The sequence below is a fragment of the Garra rufa genome, chromosome 14 (genome assembly GCF_049309525.1).
Source record: "Garra rufa chromosome 14, GarRuf1.0, whole genome shotgun sequence".
Classification (NCBI taxonomy): Eukaryota; Metazoa; Chordata; class Actinopteri; order Cypriniformes; family Cyprinidae; genus Garra; species Garra rufa.
In genome coordinates this window covers 42,649,374-42,676,323 of record NC_133374.1, presented here as the reverse complement: position 1 = coordinate 42,676,323, position 26,950 = coordinate 42,649,374, and the positions used below count along the sequence as shown (strand labels likewise).

The 26,950-nt window shown below is 37.4% G+C and overlaps 1 protein-coding gene across 1 annotated transcript; it reads left to right on the top strand.

Moving 5' to 3' along the window:
- Positions 1–1,335: 1,335 nt before the first annotated feature.
- Positions 1,336–21,323, top strand: LOC141284451 (uncharacterized). Its single transcript, XM_073817422.1, has 2 exons — positions 1,336–1,498; positions 20,241–21,323. The coding sequence occupies exons 1-2, from the start codon at positions 1,336–1,338 to the stop codon at positions 21,062–21,064; spliced, it is 987 nt and encodes a 328-aa protein (XP_073673523.1). The 3' UTR covers positions 21,065–21,323.
- Positions 21,324–26,950: the final 5,627 nt, after the last annotated feature.

Genomic DNA, 26,950 nt, shown 5'->3' with positions numbered 1-26,950 from the left:
AGGTAGCGGTCCTGCTGCTGGGTTGTTGCCCTCCTTTATGCTCTGGACACTACGCTGACAGACACAGCAAACCTTGCCACAGCTTGCATTGATGTGCCATTCTGGATGAGCTGCACTACCTCAGCCACTCGTGTGGGTTGTAGACTCCGTCCCAATCCTTTCACCAATATCTAATATATTTAACTATAAAAAGTATATAGAAGTATAAAAAATATTTTTTTAAATATACATTTTAAATATACAAAACTTACAACATGTAGGCTTATATTGTGGAGATAACGAGGTGCAGGTGTGTGTGTGTGTGTGTGTGTGTCAGTCCCTGGTGTGAAGGAGCATGGGAAAATGTAGTTGTGGTGCGAGAGTTTGTGTGAGGCAAGAGTCCATCTGGTGGTGACCGGACGGAAAGGTTACAGATCATTTTTGTAACAGACCCACTGTAAATAACTGATTATAAAAAACTCAATAATTAAGCACTAAATTAGCATTTAAGAATGATTTAATGTTACAGTGAAAACTAGAGTAATGGCTACTGAAAATACAGCTTTACCATCAAAGGAATAAATTTAACTTTAAAATACATTAGAATACAAAACAGTTGTTGTAATTAAATAAATTAAATACAAGTAATATTTTATTCAATTGTAATAATAATTCAAAATATTACTGTTTTACTGTATTTTTGATTAAATAAATGCAGCCTTGGTGAACATAAATGTCTTTCCTCTTCGAGTCACGATTGGTCAGCAGCTGAATCCACAGGAATATTTACTAATTATGTATTTTTGAGTCTTCAAAGATTACCCAAAGATAAATAAATAAATCAAATTTCCTCACAATAAAAATGATAAATCAGCAACATTATATGACAGGTGATAATTTTTATTTATTTTATTCAACACATCATGTAACATTTCAAACAGTACATCAAGTATTGTTATGACAAATATAATGACTTAGAAATATGGCATACATAAAAATAAAATAATAACATAAATACATAAAGTGTGCCATTCTTATAAGATCAAATTTCCTGCTCTATTGAGGTGACGGATAAAAGAAAAATAATAATAATAAGCTATAATAATAATAATAATAATAAAACTAAAATTTAAAAATGTCAGTACAAGTACATTGCAAAAAAAAAAAAAAAAATTCCGGATAGCAAACAATGGTCACGGATCAAAAAATAACAAGTGTACATCAAAAATGTAATAAATGTAATGTTTCTTACTCTCAGTGCTCTCAGACAATTTTTGCTCATATTTCGATTTATTGGTATGCTTATGCTGTTTGTCACTAGGTTTTTGTTTCCACGTTTTGCACTTGGTTTTCCAAATGTGGCGGTTAGAGTTTGATGTAAAACAGGGCAGGCTTAAGCGTCATCACTGGTCCACCAGTTCTAGATTGACAGCTCCTCCTCGAGCCAATCAGTCGAAGAGGGGCGTCAACGTCACTCCACGCGCCTCATCAGCTGCCGATGCTCGCTGTTCACTTGCAGGTGAAAATGGCCATCCGTCAGCTGGGGAACATCTTTCCATGCAGCACCTGTCTGTCTGTCACTGATGTACGTCTGCCTGGCCATCCATTAACATTAAACCAAACTATCCTAGCCATAACCCGTCGCCATTATCTTCACCATCTTTAGTCTACGTTCACATCGTGAAAGGGAGCAGCCGGTCGGCCATATTGGAGGCACTGAACGTAAACAATACCACTGAACCAAATGAAACTCCCATATTTCCCTAATTATTGCTGCTGAAAATGGTCAGTTATTGTCATGTTTTAGGCTGTGCTAATCGGTCGGACCGGGAAAAACATTTGGAGTACTATAGACTGACAAAATTTAAAAAACTGTCTGAGTAACAAAAAGGTGTTTGTGGTTGAAACTGAACTAGAATTTCTTGGACAAAAAACTTGATAACATTCATGTTTGTTCGTATCATTTCCAGTCCAGGAGTTGAAATATTAGTCTAATATCTTAACTAGATAAAAAGTTTGTTAGCAAACTTTAAGTTGGCTTGAGAAAGCCTAGCCAATAAGTTTTAAGTAGTTTTAAAAGCTTTTAGTTTAAAGAAAGTTTAAAGGTTTTCAGTTTGAAATAGTTTTAGTTTGATTAATAGAGTTTGAAGATAGATAGGCTAGATAGATATAAATAGTTTGAAAATAGATAGATTTATAGATATAAATAGTTAGAAGATATAAATAGTTTGAATGTGAATAGATGCTAAGGTGTTGCTATGTGGTTGCTATGCGGTTGCTAGCATTATTTAAGCAAGACTTGCAAGTCGTTAACATGATTTTTAGCATGACTAACAAGTCGCTAGCATGATTTTAGCATGACTAGCAAGTCGCTAGCATGATTTTAGCACGACTAGCAAGTCGCTACCATGATTTTAGCATTATTTTAGCATGACTAGCAAAGTCGCTAGCATGATTCTAGCATGACTAGCAAGTCGCTAGCATGATATTAGCATGACTAGCAAGTCGCTAGCATGATTTTAGCAAGACTAGCAAGTCGCTAACATGATTTTTAGCATGACTAGCAAGTCGCTAGCATGATTTTAGCACGACTAGCAAGTCGCTAGCATGATTTTAGCACGACTAGCAAGTCGCTAGCATGATTTTAGCATTATTTTAGCATGACTAGCAAAGTCGCTAGCATGATTCTAGCATGACTAGCAAGTCGCTAGCATGATTTTATCAAGACTAGCAAGTCGCTAGCATGATTTTAGCATGACTAGCAAGTCGCTAGCATGATTTTAGCATTATTTTAGCATGACTAGCAAAGTCGCTAGCATGATTTTAGCATGACTAGCAAGTCGCTAACATGATATTAGCATGACTAGCAAGTCGCTAGCATGACTTTAGGAAAACTAGCAAGTCTCTAGCATTATTTAAGCAAGACTAGCAAGTCGCTAACATGATTTTTAGCATGACTAGCAAGTCGCTAGCATGATTTTTCCATGACTAACAAGTCGCTAGCATGATTTTAGCATGACTAGCAAGTCGCTAGCATGATTTTAGCATTATTTTAGCATGACCACCAAGTCACTAGCATGACTAGCAAGTCGCTAGCATGATTTTAGCACGACTAGCAAGTCGCTAGCATGATTTTAGCATGACTAGCAAGTCGCTAGCATGATTTTAGCATGACTAACAAGTCGCTAGCATGATTTTAGCAAGACTAGCAAGTCGCTAGCCTGATTTTAGCATGACTAGCAAGTCGCTAGCATGATTTTAGCATGACTAGCAATACGCTAGTATGATTTTAACATTATTTTAGCATGACTAGCAAGTCGCTAGCATGATTTTAACATTATTTTACCATGACTAGCAAAGTCGCTAGCATGATTTTAGCATGACTAGCAAGTCGCTAGCATGATTTTAGCACCACTAGCAAGTCGCTAGCATGATTTTAGCACAACTAGCAAGTCGCTAGCATGATTTAGCATTTTTTTAGCATGACTAGCAAGTCGCTAGCATGATTTTAGCATGACTAGCAAGTCGCTAGCAGGATTTTAGCATGACTAGCAAAGTCGCTAGCATGATTTTAGCATGACTAGCAAGTCACTAGCATGATTTTAGCATTATTTTAGCATGACTAGCAAAGTCGCTAGCATGATTCTAGCATGACTAGCAAGTCGCTAGCATGATATTAGCATGACTAGCAAGTCGCTAGCATGATTTTAGCAAGACTAGCAAGTCGCTAGCATTATTTAAGCAAGACTAGCAAGTCGCTAACATGATTTTTAGCATGACTAGCAAGTCACTAACATGATTTTACCATGACTAACAAGTCGCTAGCATGATTTTAGCATGACTAGCGAGTCGCTAGCATGATTTTAGCATGACTAGCAATTCGCTAGCATGATTTTAGCATGACTAGCAAGTCGCTAGCATGATTTTAGCAAGACTAGCAAGTCGCTAGCATGATTTTAGCATGACTAGCAAAGTCGCTAGCATGATTCTAGCATGACTAGTAAGTCGCTAGCATGATATTAGCATGACTAGCAAGTCGCTAGCATGATTTTAGCAAGACTAGCAAGTCGCTAGCATTATTTAAGCAAGACTAGCAAGTCGCTAACATGATTTTTAGCATGACTAGCAAGTCGCTAGCATGATTTTAACATGACTAGCAAGTCGCTAGCATGATTTTAGCACAACTAGCAAGTCGCTAGCATGATTTTAGCAAGACTAGCAAGTCGCTAGCATGATTTTAGCAAGACTAGCAAGTCGCTAGCATGATTTTAGCAAGACTAGCAAGTCGCTAGCATTATTTAAGCAAGACTAGCAAGTCGCTAACATGATTTTTAGCATGACTAGCAAGTCACTAGCATGATTTTACCATGACTAACAAGTCGCTAGCATGATTTTAGCATGACTAGCGAGTCGCTAGCATGAATTTAGCATTATTTTAGCATGACTAGCAAAGTCGCTAGCATGATTCTAGCATGACAAGCAAGTCGCTAGCATGATATTAGCATGACTAGCAAGTCGCTAGCATGATTTTAACAAGACTAGCAATTCGCTAGCATTATTTAAGCAAGACTAGCAAGTCGCTAACATGATATTAGCATGACTAGCAAGTCGCTAGCATGATTTTAGCAAGACTAGCAAGTCGCTAGCATTATTTAAGCAAGACTAGCAAGTCGCTAACATGATTTTTAGCATGACTAGCAAGTCACTAGCATGATTTTACCATGACTAACAAGTCGCTAGCATGATTTTAGCATGACTAGCGAGTCGCTAACATGAATTTAGCATTATTTTAGCATGACTAGCAAAGTCGCTAGCATGATTCTAGCATGACAAGCAAGTCGCTAGCATGATATTAGCATGACTAGCAAGTCGCTAGCATGATTTTAGCAAGACTAGCAAGTCGTTAGCATTATTTAAGCAAGACTAGCAAGTCGCTAACATGATTTTTAGCATGACTAGCAAGTCGCTAGCATGATTTTACCAAGACTAACAAGTCGCTAGCATGATTTTAGCACGACTAGCAAGTCGCTAGCATGATTTTAGCATGACTAGCAAGTCGCTAGCATGAATTTAGCATGATTTCATCATGACTAGCAAAGTCGCTAGCATGATTCTAGCATGACAAGCAAAGTCGCTAGCATGATTCTAGCATGACAAGCAAGTCGCTAGCATGATATTAGCATGACTAGCAAGTCGCTAGCATGATTTTAGCAAGACTAGCAAGTCGCTAGCATTATTTAAGCAAGACTAGCAAGTCGCTAACATGATTTTTAGCATGACTAGCAAGTCACTAGCATGATTTTAGCATGACTAGCGAGTCGCTAGCATGATTTTAGCATGACTAGCAAGTCGCTAGCATGATTTTAGCACGACTAGCAAGTCGCTAGCATGATTTTAGCAAGACTAGCAATTCGCTAGCATTATTTAAGCAAGACTAGCAAGTCGCTAACATGATATTAGCATGACTAGCAAGTCGCTAGCATGATTTTAGCAAGACTAGCAAGTCGCTAGCATTATTTAAGCAAGACTAGCAAGTCGCTAACATGATTTTTAGCATGACTAGCAAGTCACTAGCATGATTTTACCATGACTAACAAGTCGCTAGCATGATTTTAGCATGACTAGCGAGTCGCTAACATGAATTTAGCATTATTTTAGCATGACTAGCAAAGTCGCTAGCATGATTCTAGCATGACAAGCAAGTCGCTAGCATGATATTAGCATGACTAGCAAGTCGCTAGCATGATTTTAGCAAGACTAGCAAGTCGTTAGCATTATTTAAGCAAGACTAGCAAGTCGCTAACATGATTTTTAGCATGACTAGCAAGTCGCTAGCATGAATTTAGCATGATTTCATCATGACTAGCAAAGTCGCTAGCATGATTTTAGCACGACTAGCAAGTCGCTAGCATGATTTTAGCATGATTTCATCATGACTAGCAAAGTCGCTAGCATGATTCTAGCATGACAAGCAAAGTCGCTAGCATGATTCTAGCATGACAAGCAAGTCGCTAGCATGATATTAGCATGACTAGCAAGTCGCTAGCATGATTTTAGCAAGACTAGCAAGTCGCTAGCATTATTTAAGCAAGACTAGCAAGTCGCTAACATGATTTTTAGCATGACTAGCAAGTCACTAGCATGATTTTAGCATGACTAGCGAGTCGCTAGCATGATTTTAGCATGACTAGCAAGTCGCTAGCATGATTTTAGCACGACTAGCAAGTCGCTAGCATGATTTTAGCAAGACTAGCAAGTCGCTAGCATGATTTTAGCATTATTTTAGCATGACTAGCAAAGTCGCTAGCATGATTCTAGCATGACTAGTAAGTCGCTAGCATGATATTAGCATGACTAGCAAGTCGCTAGCATGATTTTAGCAAGACTAGCAAGTCGCTAGCATTATTTAAGCAAGACTAGCAAGTCGCTAACATGATTTTTAGCATGACTAGCAAGTCGCTACCATGATTTTAGCATGACTAGCAAGTCGCTAGCATGATTTTAGCACAACTAGCAAGTCGCTAGCATGATTTTAACATGACTAGCAAGTCGCTAGCATGAATTTAGCATTATTTTAGCATGACTAGCAAAGTCGCTAGCATGATTCTAGCATGACAAGCAAGTCGCTAGCATGATATTAGCATGACTAGCAAGTCGCTAGCATGATTTTAGCAAGACTAGCAAGTCGTTAGCATTATTTAAGCAAGACTAGCAAGTCGCTAACATGATTTTTAGCATGACTAGCAAGTCGCTAGCATGAATTTAGCATTATTTTAGCATGACTAGCAAAGTCGCTAGCATGATTCTAGCATGACAAGCAAGTCGCTAGCATGATATTAGCATGACTAGCAAGTCGCTAGCATGATTTTAGCAAGACTAGCAAGTCGTTAGCATTATTTAAGCAAGACTAGCAAGTCGCTAACATGATTTTTAGCATGACTAGCAAGTCACTAGCATGATTTTACCATGACTAACAAGTCGCTTGCATGATTTTAGCATGACTAGCGAGTCGCTAGCATGATTTTAGCACGACTAGCAAGTCGCTAGCATGATTTTAGCATTATTTTAGCATGACTAGCAAAGTCGCTAGCATGATTTTAGCATGACTAGCAAGTCGCTAACATGATATTAGCATGACTAGCAAGTCGCTAGCATGACTTTAGGAAAACTAGCAAGTCTCTAGCATTATTTAAGCAAGACTAGCAAGTCGCTAACATGATTTTTAGCATGACTAGCAAGTCGCTAGCATGATTTTTCCATGACTAACAAGTCGCTAGCATGATTTTAGCATGACTAGCAAGTCGCTAGCATGATTTTAGCATTATTTTAGCATGACCACCAAGTCACTAGCATGACTAGCAAGTCGCTAGCATGATTTTAGCACGACTAGCAAGTCGCTAGCATGATTTTAGCATGACTAGCAAGTCGCTAGCATGATTTTAGCATGACTAACAAGTCGCTAGCATGATTTTAGCAAGACTAGCAAGTCGCTAGCCTGATTTTAGCATGACTAGCAAGTCGCTAGCATGATTTTAGCATGACTAGCAATACGCTAGTATGATTTTAACATTATTTTAGCATGACTAGCAAGTCGCTAGCATGATTTTAACATTATTTTACCATGACTAGCAAAGTCGCTAGCATGATTTTAGCATGACTAGCAAGTCGCTAGCATGATTTTAGCACCACTAGCAAGTCGCTAGCATGATTTTAGCACAACTAGCAAGTCGCTAGCATGATTTAGCATTTTTTTAGCATGACTAGCAAGTCGCTAGCATGATTTTAGCATGACTAGCAAGTCGCTAGCAGGATTTTAGCATGACTAGCAAAGTCGCTAGCATGATTTTAGCATGACTAGCAAGTCACTAGCATGATTTTAGCATTATTTTAGCATGACTAGCAAAGTCGCTAGCATGATTCTAGCATGACTAGCAAGTCGCTAGCATGATATTAGCATGACTAGCAAGTCGCTAGCATGATTTTAGCAAGACTAGCAAGTCGCTAGCATTATTTAAGCAAGACTAGCAAGTCGCTAACATGATTTTTAGCATGACTAGCAAGTCACTAACATGATTTTACCATGACTAACAAGTCGCTAGCATGATTTTAGCATGACTAGCGAGTCGCTAGCATGATTTTAGCATGACTAGCAATTCGCTAGCATGATTTTAGCATGACTAGCAAGTCGCTAGCATGATTTTAGCAAGACTAGCAAGTCGCTAGCATGATTTTAGCATGACTAGCAAAGTCGCTAGCATGATTCTAGCATGACTAGTAAGTCGCTAGCATGATATTAGCATGACTAGCAAGTCGCTAGCATGATTTTAGCAAGACTAGCAAGTCGCTAGCATTATTTAAGCAAGACTAGCAAGTCGCTAACATGATTTTTAGCATGACTAGCAAGTCGCTAGCATGATTTTAACATGACTAGCAAGTCGCTAGCATGATTTTAGCACAACTAGCAAGTCGCTAGCATGATTTTAGCAAGACTAGCAAGTCGCTAGCATGATTTTAGCAAGACTAGCAAGTCGCTAGCATGATTTTAGCAAGACTAGCAAGTCGCTAGCATTATTTAAGCAAGACTAGCAAGTCGCTAACATGATTTTTAGCATGACTAGCAAGTCACTAGCATGATTTTACCATGACTAACAAGTCGCTAGCATGATTTTAGCATGACTAGCGAGTCGCTAGCATGAATTTAGCATTATTTTAGCATGACTAGCAAAGTCGCTAGCATGATTCTAGCATGACAAGCAAGTCGCTAGCATGATATTAGCATGACTAGCAAGTCGCTAGCATGATTTTAACAAGACTAGCAATTCGCTAGCATTATTTAAGCAAGACTAGCAAGTCGCTAACATGATATTAGCATGACTAGCAAGTCGCTAGCATGATTTTAGCAAGACTAGCAAGTCGCTAGCATTATTTAAGCAAGACTAGCAAGTCGCTAACATGATTTTTAGCATGACTAGCAAGTCACTAGCATGATTTTACCATGACTAACAAGTCGCTAGCATGATTTTAGCATGACTAGCGAGTCGCTAACATGAATTTAGCATTATTTTAGCATGACTAGCAAAGTCGCTAGCATGATTCTAGCATGACAAGCAAGTCGCTAGCATGATATTAGCATGACTAGCAAGTCGCTAGCATGATTTTAGCAAGACTAGCAAGTCGTTAGCATTATTTAAGCAAGACTAGCAAGTCGCTAACATGATTTTTAGCATGACTAGCAAGTCGCTAGCATGATTTTACCAAGACTAACAAGTCGCTAGCATGATTTTAGCACGACTAGCAAGTCGCTAGCATGATTTTAGCATGACTAGCAAGTCGCTAGCATGAATTTAGCATGATTTCATCATGACTAGCAAAGTCGCTAGCATGATTCTAGCATGACAAGCAAAGTCGCTAGCATGATTCTAGCATGACAAGCAAGTCGCTAGCATGATATTAGCATGACTAGCAAGTCGCTAGCATGATTTTAGCAAGACTAGCAAGTCGCTAGCATTATTTAAGCAAGACTAGCAAGTCGCTAACATGATTTTTAGCATGACTAGCAAGTCACTAGCATGATTTTAGCATGACTAGCGAGTCGCTAGCATGATTTTAGCATGACTAGCAAGTCGCTAGCATGATTTTAGCACGACTAGCAAGTCGCTAGCATGATTTTAGCAAGACTAGCAATTCGCTAGCATTATTTAAGCAAGACTAGCAAGTCGCTAACATGATATTAGCATGACTAGCAAGTCGCTAGCATGATTTTAGCAAGACTAGCAAGTCGCTAGCATTATTTAAGCAAGACTAGCAAGTCGCTAACATGATTTTTAGCATGACTAGCAAGTCACTAGCATGATTTTACCATGACTAACAAGTCGCTAGCATGATTTTAGCATGACTAGCGAGTCGCTAACATGAATTTAGCATTATTTTAGCATGACTAGCAAAGTCGCTAGCATGATTCTAGCATGACAAGCAAGTCGCTAGCATGATATTAGCATGACTAGCAAGTCGCTAGCATGATTTTAGCAAGACTAGCAAGTCGTTAGCATTATTTAAGCAAGACTAGCAAGTCGCTAACATGATTTTTAGCATGACTAGCAAGTCGCTAGCATGATTTTACCAAGACTAACAAGTCGCTAGCATGATTTTAGCACGACTAGCAAGTCGCTAGCATGATTTTAGCATGACTAGCAAGTCGCTAGCATGAATTTAGCATGATTTCATCATGACTAGCAAAGTCGCTAGCATGATTCTAGCATGACAAGCAAAGTCGCTAGCATGATTCTAGCATGACAAGCAAGTCGCTAGCATGATATTAGCATGACTAGCAAGTCGCTAGCATGATTTTAGCAAGACTAGCAAGTCGCTAGCATTATTTAAGCAAGACTAGCAAGTCGCTAACATGATTTTTAGCATGACTAGCAAGTCACTAGCATGATTTTAGCATGACTAGCGAGTCGCTAGCATGATTTTAGCATGACTAGCAAGTCGCTAGCATGATTTTAGCACGACTAGCAAGTCGCTAGCATGATTTTAGCAAGACTAGCAAGTCGCTAGCATGATTTTAGCATTATTTTAGCATGACTAGCAAAGTCGCTAGCATGATTCTAGCATGACTAGTAAGTCGCTAGCATGATATTAGCATGACTAGCAAGTCGCTAGCATGATTTTAGCAAGACTAGCAAGTCGCTAGCATTATTTAAGCAAGACTAGCAAGTCGCTAACATGATTTTTAGCATGACTAGCAAGTCGCTACCATGATTTTAGCATGACTAGCAAGTCGCTAGCATGATTTTAGCACAACTAGCAAGTCGCTAGCATGATTTTAACATGACTAGCAAGTCGCTAGCATGAATTTAGCATTATTTTAGCATGACTAGCAAAGTCGCTAGCATGATTCTAGCATGACAAGCAAGTCGCTAGCATGATATTAGCATGACTAGCAAGTCGCTAGCATGATTTTAGCAAGACTAGCAAGTCGTTAGCATTATTTAAGCAAGACTAGCAAGTCGCTAACATGATTTTTAGCATGACTAGCAAGTCGCTAGCATGAATTTAGCATTATTTTAGCATGACTAGCAAAGTCGCTAGCATGATTCTAGCATGACAAGCAAGTCGCTAGCATGATATTAGCATGACTAGCAAGTCGCTAGCATGATTTTAGCAAGACTAGCAAGTCGTTAGCATTATTTAAGCAAGACTAGCAAGTCGCTAACATGATTTTTAGCATGACTAGCAAGTCACTAGCATGATTTTACCATGACAAGTCGCTTGCATGATTTTAGCATGACTAGCGAGTCGCTAGCATGATTTTAGCACGACTAGCAAGTCGCTAGCATGATTTTAGCATTATTTTAGCATGACTAGCAAAGTCGCTAGCATGATTCTAGCATGACTAGCAAGTCGCTAGCATGATTTTAGCATTACTAGCAAGTCGCTAGCATGATTTTAGCACGACTAGCAAGTCGCTAGCATGATTTTAGCATTATTTTAGCATGACTAGCAAGTCGCTAGCATTATTTTAGCATGACTAGCAAGTCGCTAGCATGATTTTAGCATGACTACCAAGTCGCTAGCATGATTTTAGCATGACTACCAAGTCGCTAGCATGATTTTAGCAAGACTAGTAAGTCGCTAGCATGATTTTTAACATGACTAGCAAGTCGCTAGCATGATTTTAGCATGACTAGCAAGTCGCTAGCATGATTTTAGCATGACTAGCAAGTCGCTAGCATGATTTTAGCATGACTAGCAAGTCGCTAGCATGATTTTAGCATGACTAGCAAGTCGCTAGCATGATTTTAGCATGACTAACAAGTCGCTAACATGATTTTAGCATGACTAGTAAGATAGATAGATAGATAGATAGATAGATAGATAGATAAGGTTTGAAGATAGATAGATAGATAGATAGATAGATAGATAGATAGATAGATAGATAGATAGATAGATAGATAGATAGATAGATAGATAAGGTTTGAAGATAGATAGATAGATAGATAGATAGATAGATAGATAGATAGATAGATAGATAGATAGATAGATTGATAGATTGATAGATAGATAGTTTAAAGCTTAATTGAGTATCAATGGCTTCTAGCAGTTTACATTACACATAGTTCAAACAGACATGGACTTTTGGTCAATGAAAGTCTATGGGACCTTTTTATGATTTTTAATATTAATTTTTAAGAAAACCGTAACTCAAAACAGTCTGAAAAGATATAGCAATCTAAGTTAGAACAGTATGAAGATCTGACCCGAGTTTGGAGTATGTAGCTTGAACGGTCTAGGAGGAGTAGGTGTCTAAATATTTTCCGCTCAGAAAAAGAAGAAGAAGAAGAAGAAGAAGAATAATAAGTTTAAATAGAATATCAGTAAGTTGGCTTTCTCAAGCCAACTTAATTAAAGGGGTCCTATTATGATCTTTTACAAAGTCTTTGGGTTGAAATAGAACATGCTCTCATGTTTGGTGATTCAAAAAACACATTATTTTTGACATAATTTACATTATTACAATACCTTTCTCCCAAACCTGGCACAAATGCCTGGATTAGTTGTTTTTGATGAAGGCCAGACACAGTACTGCCACGCCTCACATCACACACTGACTCAAATTCAAAAATTGAAAAAACGTAATTAACCCTTTCATACTACGTATCTTAACTTTAGTTCATCAAAATATTGTGCCCTTTCCTGCTCACTAAGTCCATCTCTCTGTGATTTAGCTGCTTCCACATGATTTTGTGTTGTTTAGACAGCATAAATTAGCAGAACAACCTATTTAGTAGTATATTAACCGTCCAATCCATGCTGTTGTTTACATCCGAGTATCACCAATATGGCCGCACATCCGGTTAACTGACCAAATCGTGATATAAATTCAAACCCACTCTTGAATAATCCACTTTATTCCTCACTAAATGAATTGGCCATTTAAATTATTAATTTAATTAAACGTCTTACTCTAAAAATAGTAACTTGCTGCCACCTACTGGCTGTTTTACTTGCTGACTTACTCATATACTCACTATATTCAAACTTTATATATTTAAAACATCTATATGATAGTTTTAAGCAATTACATATGTAGCTTTGTAAACAAATAAATCATTATTTTTAAAAATGCACGTGCCTCTGTAACTGCTTCTCTGTAAAACTATAGACCAATTTAGAGTAGATCTCACAGTTAAGTCACTTGCAGCTGCGCACACATATTGGTTGGCCGAAAAACACCGGGAAAAATATGTATTTCTGTGCCTTTTGACGTCAAAATCTGAATGCAAATCATTTTTATACAACACTGTCATCAAAGACGCCATTTGAAGCTAAACGCAGATGTTTAAACGGACATACTATGGATGAAAACTGCTTACTTTACTTTTAAACCAAGAATTTGATTTAAACAATAGGTCTATATAATATTCACATGTTGTTAACAGGGGGCATATTGTATTAGCCTTACAGTTACAGCATGAAATATTATTTAAACCTATTCCTATTAATATTTTTACATAACATTTATTTATTTTAATCTTACAATTCAGCCTTTTTTTTTGCAAACGCAAGTTTATATCTCCTAATTCGGACTTTATAACTTGATTAAAAAAAAAAAAAAGATGGGCTTTACCCATAAAAAACGTCATCCCTGTTTTGGATCTGTAAGACTATCCCACTATCTAAGGTCAATTTAGTTGAATATCAGTGCTTATCGATGGGGGACAAGCTCTTGTAATGAGCTGAGGACATTTCAAAAATGACATCTAATCAATATAATCTTCTATAATTGTTTTCAAATCGAACTCTTTTGTACCGTATCCGTGTAATTCTCTAGCCATAAAAGCTATCTCTATAATTGGTCTATAGTTTTCAGTGATCAGTTAGCCGAGTCATTGCATAAGCATTACATTCATTCATAATTAATTAATTTACTCATTTAAGGCTTATGGGTTGCCAGGTTGGCATACAGCAGTAACAGGCAGGTAAGGAATAATTGATGACGGGGCGTTGAGACGAAGCAGAGTTGCCGTTACACCTCGGGTCAACCGACGACAAACTGGCCCATGTACGCAGATATCCATGCCTTCCTGTGTCTGTGTATTTAACTGCAACGCGCACATCACGCAGCCTTTAACCCAGAAGTGTCAGCATGCAGTTGAGGTGAGCTATGAAAAAATGACGAAACCAGTGGTCGAACGCTATGAAAATAATAGTCGCTATGATGCACCCGTATGCCGCACTTTTAGCCGCACTGTGCCCTGCATTAATTAAAAATGTTTAGAATCTTAATGTGAAGATGCTTTAATAAATATGTTCATAAAGCATTAATGTATACATTTACTTATAAAGCTTGTTGCAGTGTATGAGTATAGTTGTTTAGGTAACTGTGTTGTACATGCAACTGGCTTTCAAAAATATTAATGCGCCCCAGTAGAGCTTTGGGTCTAGAACTGCCCCTGGTCTGTGCGTCTATCAAAAGAGATCGACAGCAGTGTCTCTACTAATAGTGAAACTTTAAGTTCATTTTCTTCAAGACCACTTTGTGTGTGATAGCTGTCATGTAGTCTTTAAGTTGTTATGCGTATGCTAACGTGTGTGTAACTGTATGTGTGTGCGTCTGTGAGGGAGAGAGTATGGGAGAAATAACAGATGTGCTTTCCGTACATAATAAAACATAATTTTGTGGCAAAAATCGATTATCGTTTTATCCTATTGTTTACTGTGTTTGGATTTTTGGTGATTTTGCTGTTTTGGGCTGTAAGGACCTTTGAAATAACTGAAATTGTGTGGAAGTGATATAGACCTGTAATGCGGTTAAGTGTTGCCTGGAACTACACGTTCGCCGTGTGTTTCTCTGAAAATAATGCACACCTCTAGAACGTCCGTCTGCCCCGGAGTATAAACACATAAACGCCTTATTCAACCAGCCGCCATTTTGGAAAAAGGTTTTGCTAATAGCTTATCAATATTTAATTATTTAATTAATATTGATTTTAGTTTCTCCTTTTGTGTCAGTTGCCTTGAAACAATTGTATATTATTTTGGCATTGCCCTTGTGGAAAACTATTTTGGCTAAATTTCTTTGATTTTATTGTACAAAATACTGATAATCATTTTTTTTTTGTCATGGAAATATGTATTATTTGGTATCTTGTGGACAAATTATGATAAATATATATATATTTTTTTAGATGCAAAATTTCCTATGCACAAATATAAGTTCTCCCACTAAAAAAACAAAACAAAACAAAACAAAACAAAAAACATTATTTTATTGATAGTATACAGTTTTCTATGGAACAAAAAGCAATAAAATAGTGAAAATAATCTGTAAAATAGTCTGTAAATGCTTTAATATTTTTTTTATAAAAATGTGTATATAATTGTTTATAAAATATAGAAATGTTTATAATTGCTTATAAAATATATACACACATACATATACCATAAATAGGAAATATAATTATGAATACATTTGTTTGACTGTTTATTTGTTTAGTTAGCTTTAAAAAAAAAATAAATATCAAACATGCATTTTTTTGCCTTTTATAGTCTTACATATTAAATGTGGTACAGACTCTTTTGTTATCAGACAGCATATTTTAGATGTGTATTTCACCAAGAATAAAACTCTGAATACCTCTGGAATATGTTTTATTATTTGTGTATGTTTTCTTTATATAAACATGCACATTTGAGATTGTAGACGCAGCAATGTGTTAACAGGACTTTTATTTTGATCTGTGTGACGTCACAAGGTCGCGCCGCGCTCCTGCGTCTAGAATCAGCTGGAGACAGGTTTGTGTTTTTAATTATCTAAAGTGTTTAAATCGATACAACACGTTCCGTATACTTTATAGTTTTTACAAGCGAAGTAAGTTAATTTATTATTATTGATTAGCATTATAATACACTATATAACATTAATGAATGCTATTTTGAGTTTAAACCTCATTCACACAATAATAACAGAAACGGTGCGTCCCATTTCTCTCCCTATATCGTGAGTCAGTTCATCGTAAAAACTCATTCCGTCACTGGCACGTACTGATGAAGAAACGGTGCTTTTTGAAACGCCGAGTCAATTGAGTCAAATGATTCGCAAAATGATTCACTGATTTGAATCGCTCGAATCGCCGACTCCTGTTGCTCAAAACGGTGTAAATGCAAAGAGAACAAGCCTTGTAGTCAAAAGTAAGATATTCAATGACAACTTTTACAATGAATAGCATTTTTGAAAGTGTAATCTCTATATAAAATACTAATTATTAAATAACTAATATTGATCAAAACTAAATGTGTATTTTTTGTTCTTTTATTCATTTGTTTATTATTATTGTTAATATTTATGGTCAAAGTTTTCTGTTTTCAGCTAATCACGTGATTCAAGGTCATTAACTATCACTCTGACTCCCTGACTCCTAGTTGACCCATATATTTAGTTTATTTTTCCATTTCTGTTAATTATTTTCATCTCAAACAGGACAAAGTGTCCAAACACAGAAAAACTGCTGTCCACGTGACACTATTATAAAGATGGCGTTCATCAAAGAGGAGAGTGAAGACATGAAGATTGAAGAAACATTCAGAGTCAAACATGAAGATACTGAGGAACAAACAGGTTGGTTTTCATTCTCAAAGCTGAATTAATTTGTCCTGTACATTTTCTCAATATTTTTTTCTTCAAGTGCTCTTAAAATGTCTATTTCTACTCTCATTTTAGTGCTCTGATTTGAACTCTATTTAAAGAGTCATGTCTCACTTAATTATGCAATGTAAATGGTGACTGTGAACTGAATAAAATCTTTGCAAATGAAATAACTACACATGGAAGTCTTTTGAAAATGGTTCTTATGCTTAATATTAAAGTTGGAACAGACCTTATATTAGGTCACCCTTAATATATAATATAAATATATATTCAAGTAATTAATTTATATAATATTAATATATATAATGTATGCAGTTATTTGACTAGTTGAATTGCCTAAATGCCCCTAACTATCAGGTTTACTTTACAGAGAACATTTACAAGACCATTTACCAGTAGACATTCATTAAAGCAACTGTGTCCCCATGCACAATACCTTTCATGATTAAATAATGTACCTTACATAACATCTGTAGATTGACGTTGAGAAGGGCAGGCTAGATTTGCCCATATTTCAGCACTGGTGAATTTCAGATGTTTCTTCACTCCACCAAACATTTTGTGTTTATGAAGAACGGAACCTGAGAAGTCTTGAAGGAAATCACTATAAACACCACTATCTCTTGGTCCCGCTTGGGGGAAATAGCTGTGGGTCAGTAAATCAGCAGTTATTAGCAGCATCATAACTGAAACTGATGGTTGCCGTTGTATTTGAATATTTTCTGGGTGTTGCGGATTTTGTTTTGGTGTTAAGAGATCTTGATGACAAAATCTCCAGAGGAGAAAGAACAGGAGAGAATGATACTTGCTCAGTTTAGCTGGGTCTCCTGCCTCGTGTCATTTCCTCTCAGCAGCTCTGAGCTCACTCTGTGGTAAGCTATTGTCAACATTTACAGGTTAGTCTGTGATCTTATTGCCATCTGAATCCAGAATGCTGGGGGTTTTCTCCCACCACCTCTGTTAAAATCCCTGGCTGAAATACAGTTTTTTGTCTTGTGTACTGTAATGTGTATGTGTAATTATTGTGAAATGCTGGAAAGGATACAGAACAATATTTCATAACTCCACCACGGTGAGTGGGAATAAAAGATTAAGAATAAAAAGAAAAATGGTAAGCAAAGCACATAAACAGTTGAAATGGGTCAGCAACAGATATGCAATACAATTTTAAAATATGTATTATATACAATTATATACATGAAATTGCTAACCAACCAGCTGTATGTTTACATTATGTAAATAAGAGGATGCAGTAACTTATTTCTGCTAATCTCCACATTTTTATAACATCCATCATTTTGAGAGATTTCAACTATAGCACATCTGTTTTTCTGGTTTTTAGAAATGAAATTTAAATAATCAAATAATAAATAGGATATTAAAAAATAGGAATTTATTCTTATTATTCCAAGAATATGACATTTTATTCATTTTTAACATTTTAACAGACAATCATGTGACTCCCAGGATTATAGGATCACTGAACTTGCTTCTCCACCATGAATAATCCACAATCAAATCTGAGTGTTATCACTGAAGTGCCATGTAACTTTATTTTTACAGAAGTGGAAAACGATTACCATCTGATAATGGTTTACAATGTTAGGGTTGTGGAACTAAGCAGATATTGACCCTAAGAAGTGCAAAGAGCCCTTACGGTGCGTTCACACTGGCACGTAGTGAGCGTTTTCAATTCATTCATGTGGAAGTTGAGCGTAAACGGCCGTGTGGTGCATTTTGGGATTGGAAGCGTTGCGGAGAAAGCGTTGAGAGCGGCTGAGAGCGTCAAAAGGTTGGGCATTCCTCAACTTTATGCAAATTTCGAGCGCAAAACGCCGGCGACAACCAATCGGTGTGAGAAGTTGGCAAGGGAAGACTATGACGCGTGTTTCCGAAACTGGTGGATTACTGAGCTGAAATCACATATTATCAAAAAAGTTACGCAAAAGTAAATGTACTTTGCGTGTTGTTATTATACGCTAAAGTTTCGTTTGCGAACCGCCGTTAAAAGAAGACAATGGAACGTAAATAGGGTGTGAACATTGTTTTTCAGAGGCGTGCTCTGCCCTAAATTAGACACTCCCCAAAGCAGTGGCGTTGTAGCATTGCCAGCGGCACTGAGCGCAAATTTGACGCTGTAGTGTGAACGCACCGTTATGGTGCGTTCACACCGGACGCGAATGAAGCGGCAAGCTCGAGTGATTTACATGTTAAGTCAATGCAAAGACGCGAATAGCCATCCTGCGGCGCGCATTGAGCGTTCCAAGCGATTGCCACTGCATTCGCGCGAAACGCACAAATTCAAAGATCTGAACTTTGGCGAAAATCCACGCCGCGTTAACCAATCAGGAGCGTGCTCTAGTAGTGACGGAGGCAGAAATCAGAAACAACAATGGAGGACAAAATCACTGTTGCTGTCTGTGGATACTCGGAGCTGTACGATACATCTTTGGACTTTTGTAGAAACATGAATAAAAAGGATCTTGCTAGGAAGAAAGTGAGTGAAGTGGTCGGACAATCTGGTAAGTTTTAAAAAACGCTCTTTACTCAATTTGACCTACATATACATACATATTGAGACTACAAGCAAGCTAAAGCTGGCAAATTGAGCTCATTCACCTATTTTACAACTACTTTCCCACTGACGAGTGGCAGAAGCCCCTCCCATGATGCGAATTCGCGTCTGCTGTGAAGAAAATGTCACGCGCGAATGACGCGAGTAAACTCAAATGTTCAAGCGTTCAACTACGCGCAAGTCGCGTCCGGTGTGAACGCACCATTGGAAAGCATGTGTGCATATACAACACTGATCTAATAGGACTAGAAGAGAAGTGTAGCCACAATCAGATGGCACAAGCAGGTCATTCGTAACCTAACCACTGAGGAGCACATCTAAAGCACCAGCATCCAGTAAAAAACTCTTGTGCTTTAAAGCCAAATACACACAGGTTCTCTCTGTATTTCTCAGTATTAAAGCCGTTTTGAAATACGGTTTGAATGTATTTGCTTGCAGGATCCTTGGACTGAAAAGTTTACAGGGATTCACCAGAAATTTCTGATTGTAACAGCCTACCTAATTTAATTTTTACCATATTGATTTACAGTTACATTATAATATATGGATTTAAAGTAGTAATTCACTAAAGTAGTAAATCACTAATTATTTAATATTTTACCACTCTGCACACCTCCCCTTACATGCTCTCACATATGAACAGGGAGCATCTCTGTCACTGTCTGCATCCTCTGACTGGGGTTGGGGGACAGAACAAGGTGCATCAGAAGCAATCATCAAACATATTTCAACACCCTGGTCCTGACCACATAACTGTCTTTAGTTGGTGTTTGTAAGGGACTTTTGCATTTATTCACATATGATTGAATTAGCTATTCATGTGGTGCACTGTCATGATTTTGGCTAATGCGGGACACTACTGAATGATTCGCATCAGAGGGGATTTAGAAGTGGGTATGCGCAAAGCCCCCTGATAAAGAAGTGGGTATATGCCGCTGGTTTTGATGCTTAATGTTTTGCTAATGTTAATGTTTTAATCTGTTGCTTTGTGCCATTAAATTGGTGTTAATTTTTATTTGTCTTTTTTCACATTAGACCTGATTGTGCTGAAAGAGGAGAGTCAAGAACTGAATGGAATGAAAGACAAAAGTCAATATAAGGATCAACATGATTTTATAACTGGAGAAAAATCTTTAAGTTGCTCACAAAGTGAAATTACTTCCTCAAGAAAAATGAACCAAAAGACAGGGAGGAGTAGTTATACCTGCCAACAATGTGGAAAGTGTTTCAGTTATCATGGAAACCTTGAAGCCCACATGAGTGTTCACACTGGAGAGAAGCCTTACACCTGCCCACAGTGTGGAAGAAGTTTCAACAGGAAAGGAAACCTTAACTCCCACATGACAGTTCACACTGGAATGAGCCTTTTTACCTGCCAACAGTGTGGAGTAAGTTTCACTCAAAAAGGAAGCTTTAACAGACACATGAGAATTCACAATGGAGAGAAGCCCTACATGTGTGATCAGTGTGGAAAGAGTTTTGATCAACATGAAAACCTTGAAGTCCATTTGAGAACTCATAGAGAGAATCCCTACACATGCCCTCAGTGTGGAAAGAGTTTCCATCGAAACCAACACTTTGAAGACCACATGAGAATCCACTCTGGAAAGCAACCCTTCACATGTCCTCAGTGTGGAAAGAGCTTTAATCATAAACGACGATTTGAAGAGCACATAAGAGTTCACACAGGAGAGAAGCCTTTCACCTGCCAGCAATGTGGAAAGAGTTTCAACCAAAAAGGATCCCTTAACCGGCACATGAGAGTTCACACTGGAGAAAACCCATTTAAATGTGGCCACTGTGGAAGGTGTTTCAGATATAAAGCAGGCCTTAAATACCACATGCGTCGTCACATGTGAAATAACTGTTTTTATGTCATCAGTGTGGAATTGTGGAAAGTTTCACAGACAAGAAACATCTTAGGATTCATGTAATAACACCAAAAAGATAGAGTTAAAAATACCTTAGCAGCAAATTTGGTCCTGGGTTTAAAAATTGTTTTGGTTGATCAGATCACAAATAAACAGCCTCTGTTTCACAGTCTCTTTTGTCCACATCTGTCCCCATTTTTGGGGTTATGGTTTTTCATGTTTAAATCAGCTAATTGTTTGTTGAGAGTCAAATGCCTACTAAATAAAAGTGCTTATACTGGTGCTGTTGGTTCTAAAGAAGGCATATGACGTAGTTGGACCACCAGGTTCTTTTAGCCAAATTAACATTTTTGGAAGACTTAAATAATTCTGATAAAATCGTATATTTTTAAATAGGAAACAATGCATGTGTGTTGTTGGTACAAAGTCATCTTACCTTGATTGCCCCACTGGGGTTCCACAAGGCTCTATCTTGGGACTTATTTTATTATAATATTGATTTACCTGGGGTATGTAAAGATGTAAATGTCCACATGTATGCAGATGATATAGTAATTTTCACTTTTGTAACTAATTGAGAGGAGGGTTCAATCACCTTAACTACTGCTATGGAAAATGTTCAGGACTGGCTTATCAAATTATATTTACTATTAAACAACAACAACAACAAAATCACTTGAATAAAAAATAAAAAAATCAATAAAATTGCTAGATAACAAACCATTTTTCTTTACCTATTGTAACGTTCTTTAAAAAAACACAATTTATTTAGAAAAAAAAAAAAAAAAAAATCTAAATATGCCTGAAATATTTTTAAAGTACGTTGTGGTCTTGCCACACCTCATAAAACAGATTATGATATTGGTACCAGGTCTGTCATTGGAGGAGATTGTGAGGTGCCATACCGCCTTATCATACTTTCAAAAATCAGTGGCAGGTTTGGCAGTGGCTCATAACAAATCAGTTGTGTAAGTGTAAATTGTTTTGGAGTATTTTGTTTTCTGTATGAAGTTTGTATGTATATTTGATGTGTTATTGTTTCTACCTATCTAGGGTCTGTGAATATAAATTAGCAATGTTGCTATAATTCAGCTTCTTCTATATTTTATTCAAATGTTCATTAGCATGCATTGTCCCTATCAAAACTGCATTTCTTACAGAATTTCATGATATTTAGAAATAATAATGGTTTAAATACCACATCTTTTGAACATAATTTATTTTTATTACAGCAGCAACTGCATTACATTTAAACTGAATACAGAATCAACCAATGATTGAAATACTGTCTTGTCTCCAGGAATTAAAAGCTAAATTCCTTTACAGCGAAACCATTAAAAACTACTTTAAAACAGTATGAATGAGCTAAAACTATGAGAGTAAAGGGGGTTCAAATGTTGCACTAATCTAAACACAAGATCAGCAGTATTCTTCTGATTCTTTGAGACCAAATTGAAGACTAATACTTTGAATCTGAGCAGTTAAACAGCTCCATGTCCATCTTCTCAACACAAATCAATTCGGTGAATCAGGTTCAACAGATCTGAGCTGCATTTGGACACCAGTTTCAGGATCCCTGAGAGAATCAGATTCAGCAGATGAAGATTCACAGAGTCTCAAATGAAATGTAAATGTTAATGTGATCCAGTCAAACTCAGTTTAAGTCTTTCTTTCTCTTGATTCACTCACATTTTTTTCCGAATCATTGTGCGGAAATACATTCTGAAAGCATCTGACAACAGATTGAAGTAGATTATTAAATACTGCTATATTCATCAAACTATTTTATTTTTATAGAGAGATTTTACAGCTTAGGCCACAGATTACATAAATAAATATATATATATATAATATGACTTTATATCAGAAGCGTAATGGTCTGTTAAAAAAGATCAAATCATAAACAGTGTTTTCACTTATATTACTCTTTGTTTCTAACAATCATAAATCATTATTTAGTGACTAGAGTCTTTCTGACAAATTAAACACTCACTTCTCACCTGAGTTTATTTTCCCGCCACAAGAAACAAATCAAGATCAGGGCTCACAAAATCGCTAGCCCGACGTCCCGGGGCTATTGTGTCTTCCAGTCGGGCTACCAAATTGTATCTCCGCCCTGCCCTTAGGGCTATCTTACAAGGAGGAAAAATATATTTTAATGCTTTTGCATTCTCTTACAAATATAGTTGGGTAATTATGTTCTATGTAGTTTTCGGGCAACGGGGAGCCACTATAAATTTGTGGAATATTAAAATTGCGTTTGAATTCGCGCTCGCTTTTTTTAATCTTACTTTCACTTTTGATTCGCCATTGCGCGAACAGCGTATAAGGAGCGGCAGTACTGATTGGTCAGTGACGTATTTTTTGTGCACCAATGCCTCCGAGATCGTCCTGTCAGTCATTACTAACCTCACTTGACACGTGAAATCTCTCGCAGCAAGCTTAAACGAGATAGAAATTGTTTGCGCAGGGGAGAGAATTTCGAATATCACGTACGTTTATGTGTGTGCGTGTGTGAAAATAAGCGCATGGATTTACGAAGGTATTTTAGTTCTGCTGGGCCAAATAAGACAGATCAGGGTGAAGAAGGGACAGCCAAAGAAACGCAGACTGCCACAAAGCGGAAAAGTTCAGAAAAATCAGACTATGAGGCAAAAAGAAAGCGCTGGAACATGATAAGCTAAATAACCTACACTGTTAGACATTTCTGTAATTTCTACAGTTTTTTACTGTATATCACCCAGTATAAAACAGCAAATTCCCTTTAAAGTAAATAACTGTAATTCCCTTTGCATCATGGGAATTTTCTGTGACGTCAAACACCACATACAGAGACTAACTGTATTTTTAAAAATTGAGGTATACTACTGTATTTGTGGTAACGACCTCTTTGGCGACACACCATTGAGATAATTATTTTCCTCATTTCTTACATTTGGACTGACAGGATTTTTCGCCACAGGTGTTTATCCTTCGTTTTAGAAACATTGCGAGTGGAACAGCGTAATTAGAGTACTACTGAACCTCAAAAATATACTGGGGCATCAGTTTACTGTCCTGCATCTATCGTGGATAGTTTCACGGATTATAATGGTTTCTATACTGTCTTTTGTTGCGTCGCGCCGCTCGCGTCTGAGGACACGGAACCAGCGAGGCAGAGCCGGGGGTTTCCCCCGGGGATGGAACCCGCGAGCGGGAGAGTTCGAAGAGCTTCTGCGCTGTGTATTGACGCACCTTACAAGCAAGCAAGGTAAAATATATATATATATATATTTGTTATTTGTATGTGTGTTTGTGTGTGGTTTGTCAGATTTTTGCCCAACAGTTTAACCTAGTAACATTTACTTGTCGATATTATGGTACATAAACTTTACCACGGTAAACTGCGCTGTACTTTCAATTAACAAACGACGCTGTCAGCTTATTAAATTACCAAATTAAATTATTTTAACGCGCAAAGCATAATCTTATATTAACAGTAAGTTAGCTAATGTGAAATTTTGTTCAGGTGTTATTTAATGTTCAGCAGTAGCCTATAGTTGAGAATAAAACATCGTATGTTAACTAACGTTAGGTTAAACGAAAGTTTTATGACTAGCTGCCTTTTTTTTAATTGAATTTAATATTTACTGCATTTTGTGTGTGTTTAAAGGCAACTCAAATGAAGCATCACAGAGGACAAGAGCAGGTTACCCACGCTGGGACTAATAACACATGGTAAGATAACTTCACTATGATTTTGAGAGGTTTGTGTATTCCATATGGGGTTTGTCTTTTACAGATGTGTAATTTCTTTTTTTTTTCAGGGAACACATTTCTCTGTGCAACAAAGTGCACAGTGAGCAAAGGTGACCTATGTTTTGGAGCAGCACCTGGAATGCCATTTGATGGGAGAAAGAGTGAAGATGCAGTGTTCCAGCATTGGAATATTTTTTTTCTGTGTTTCAGTGTTATATGTGCAATGTTTAAATAAAGAATGTGATATTTTGGAATAATTGTGTCTGTTTGAATTGAATATCAGTAGTAACTATAAAATTAATTCTATATAAAAATTATAAAATTTAATTAAATCTATATACAAAACAATGAATTACAATAATATATGGCAGTATATTACTACAGTACCTTACTGTAAACTGAAATACAGTTGGGTACTGTAAATTCTAATTACAGTAACTTACTGGCAACAGTGTTGCCAGTAAGTTACTGTAAAAACCCTTTGAAATGTCTAACAGTGTAATGTTCTGCCGGGTGTGTCGTGAGTTTCCCTCGATTTCTGACTCGACAAGTGCGTTTGTTACTGGGACCAGTCATTTTAGGAAAGACCCCATCAGAACCCATGATAAATCCCTGCATCACAAGAAATGCATTGGTGCTCAGTCTGCAGCGTCTTTCCCAGAACAAACACCAACTGCAAAACACATACTAAAAATAAACCAAGCACAACAGGAAGTCCTGAAAAAAATTTTCAGAACAGCATACTACATTGCAAAAAGTGAATTGCCATTGGCAAAATTTAGCAGTCTTTGCAAACTTCAAAAAGCAAATGGCCTAGACCTTGGTTCCACTTACCTCAATGACCACGCTTGCAGAGAGTTTATTGGAGCAATAGCACAAACTTCAAGAGACCAGATCGAAAAGGAAATTCAAGAAAGCAGGTTCTTATGTATTCTTGCAGATGGCAGTACAGACACTGGTATAATAGAACAGGAGTTGGTTCATGTCAGGTATGTGAGAGATAATGGTGACATATCCACATACATGATCAAATGTCAGCCAATCAAGAGTGCAAATGCTGCAGGTATTTTAGAGGCTATTGATGAGGCAGTGAATACCATGAGTATCAGAGAAGACACATGGAAAAAGAAAGTAGTGTGTGTGAATTTTGATGGTGCTGCAGTGATGATGGGCGTGAAAACAGGAGTAGCTGGGAGACTAAAACAGAGAATACCCCACATCATAACAATCCACTGTGTGGCACACAAATTAGAGCTAGCCGTGCTGGATAGCTTGAAAGGGTGTGAGTACCTGGTGAAATTTGAAGATTCGCTGAAAACCATCTTTAAGATGTACTACTATTCCCCAAAGAAGCGAAGAGAACTGACAGAAATAACTGTTAAATGAGAAAATGGCACATTTCAGTGGCCTGAAGAGCACACGATGGCTTCCAAGCTGGCTGAGATGTCTAAAGGCTGTGGAAAAAAATTACACTTCCACCGTTGTTCATATGGAGAACATGGCAGAAGGAAGTGATATCAAGTCAGAGGATGCAGCCAAAGCAAAGGGGGTGGTGCAGGAGATGAAGAGTGAGAAATTTGTTCGCTTCCTGCATTTCATGTTGGACTACAGTACCATCTTATCCAAGTGCAGTACTGATTTTCAGCATGACAACTTGAACATCACGCAAACAAATCAGTTAGCTGAGAGCACCACATCACACTTAACTGGCCTGAAAACAAAACCAGGAGAATATCAGAAAACTTTGGACACAAAGTTCACAGTGAACATCGATGGCAGCATTTGCTACTGTGGAACTCAGCTCACAAAAAGCCAGCAACCTGCTAGAAGAGGTGAGGGCACAGACAAAGACACCCTTGGTGCAGAGATTCAGAAGATTATTGACAACACAGTCAAGTACATGGACAGCAGATTTAAAAATCTGTGTGAAAAGCCTCTCTCTTGTTTTAAGGTTTTTGACCCTTCCACTCTTCCCTGCCTCAGAGAAGAGCTGGCAAATTATGGGGATGAAGAGGTGAATTATCTTGTCACACATTTTGCCAGTTTGCTAGATGAGGAAGAGAAGAAGAAAATTCCACAAGAATGGATGGATCTAAAAATGTGGCTTGCAGAACACTGGGGCAGCAAGCTAGATTG